This window comes from Mus caroli, chromosome 1 (genome assembly GCF_900094665.2).
Source record: "Mus caroli chromosome 1, CAROLI_EIJ_v1.1, whole genome shotgun sequence".
In the NCBI taxonomy this organism is placed as follows: Eukaryota; Metazoa; Chordata; class Mammalia; order Rodentia; family Muridae; genus Mus; species Mus caroli.
The window spans coordinates 126078207-126080015 of NC_034570.1; the positions used below are offsets into that span (position 1 = coordinate 126078207).

The following is a 1809-nucleotide window of genomic DNA, read 5'->3' on the forward strand; positions in this document are numbered from 1 at the left end:
CTCTGTGTAGCCCTGGCTGTCCTGGAACTCACTCTGTAGACCAGGCTGGCCTCGAACTCAGAAATCCATCTGTCTCTGCCTCCCGAGTGCTGGGATTAAAGGCGTGTGCCACCACGCCCGGCGGCTGTTACTGTCTGTAACAAAATAAAGGGCTGACTTTGTTCTCTTTAACATTGATTTTGTGTGTTGGGGTGCACATGTGAACCGTCTGTGGGAATGAGTTCTCCCTTTCTACAGTGTAGGCTCTGGGGATTGGCCTCAGGCCATGAGGGTTAGCAGCCAGTGATCTTACCAATGGAGTGGTCTTGAGGGCCTGGGACTTTCTTTTATGGTGATGAGTGCATCTCAGAGATTCAGACTCTGAAAAGTTATAGCCTCAGAAACAAGTAGCTTCCTGCGACAGGGAAAGCTGCTCAGCAGCAGCAAGAGAAACTGTGCTTGATTCCCAGCATGCATCAGGCATGGCAACGCTCACCGTGAGCCCAGTGCTGCAGAGGTGCAGAGAAAGGCCCTGAGTTTGCTGGCAACTCTGTTCAGCCTAATTGCAGAGCTCCACAGTTCAGTAGACATTGTCTCAAAAAAACAAGGCAGAGGGCAGTACAGAACCAGACACACAGAAAATACAAGGCAGAGCCAGTATCTACACATACACAAAACATACATTCAAACCTATACACAGACATTCTCAAACACATGGAAACATAAAATATAGATAGATAGATAGATACCTTCCTATTACACAGCTTTATTTTAGATTATTTCTCAGGCAAATACAAAAACAACCTAGGTGTGCCTGGCGGCACAGGCTTGTAAGCTAGCTGCGTCAGGGATTGAGACAAGGCTTGCAAGTTCAAGGCCTGCCTGGCTATACAGAGTGAGTTCAAAACCAGCCTGAGCCACTAAGTAAGACCCAGTCTTGAAATAAAAAGTTTTAAATGTGATGTAGGAGTGGTTACAGGTAGTGGTAGAACACTGAGGCCCTTGATCCAGTACCTAGTGCCTCCAAAAGAAGACAACAGTTTCCTGTTTGAACCTTTCTACTTAATATTTTCCTGTAAGCAGTCACCTAGCCAGGGTGAAGTAACCTGCCTTTTCCTGCCTTTGTCCTTAGGAGCCAATGAAGTGCTTCTGGTGGTTGGGGGCTTCGGAAGCCAGCAGTCTCCTATTGATGTGGTAGAGAAGTATGACCCCAAGACACAGGAGTGGAGCTTTTTGCCAGTAAGTCGTGGTGGAACCATTTCCAGCAGAGTTGAAATGTCAATGGTTCCTGATGCTAGCTCATATGTGACAGCTTTGAGAGTAGAAAAGCTTCAGAACAGCAGAATGCATGTCCCTTCCAGCCATGCTGTAGCAGAATGCATGTCCCTTCCAGCCATACTGTACAGGTTGATCTGTGTGTGTCTACACATGTGGGCATGTCTATGCCATACCATGTGTGTGAAGGTCAGAGAATCATTTTCTTTCTTTTTTTTTAAGATCTATCTATTTATTTTATGTATATGAGTACACTGTAGCTGTACAGAGGGTTGTGAGCCTTCATGTGGTTGTTGGGAATTGAATTTTAGGACCTCTGCTCGATCCAGTCAACTCTGCTCACACAGTCCCTGCTCAGTCTGGCCCAAAGATTTATTATTATGCATAAGTACACTATAGCTGTCTTCAGACACCCCAGAAGAGGGCATCAGGTCTCATTACAGGTGGTTGTGGATTACAGGGAGTTCGAGGCCAGCCTGGTCTACAGAGTGAGTTCCAGGACAGCCAGGGCTACACAGAGAAACCCTGTCTCAAAAAACCAAAAAAAAAAAAAAA

The 1809-nt window shown here is 46.2% G+C and overlaps 1 protein-coding gene across 1 annotated transcript in view; it reads left to right on the top strand.

Moving 5' to 3' along the window:
- Positions 1–1809, top strand: part of Klhl12 (kelch like family member 12) — a 34494-nt gene that overhangs the window by 26240 nt on the left and 6445 nt on the right. Inside the window, exon 7 of the mRNA XM_021157584.1 lies at positions 1112–1218. Coding sequence (XP_021013243.1) covers positions 1112–1218 — 107 coding nt within the window. The remainder of the gene's footprint in view (positions 1–1111; positions 1219–1809) is intronic.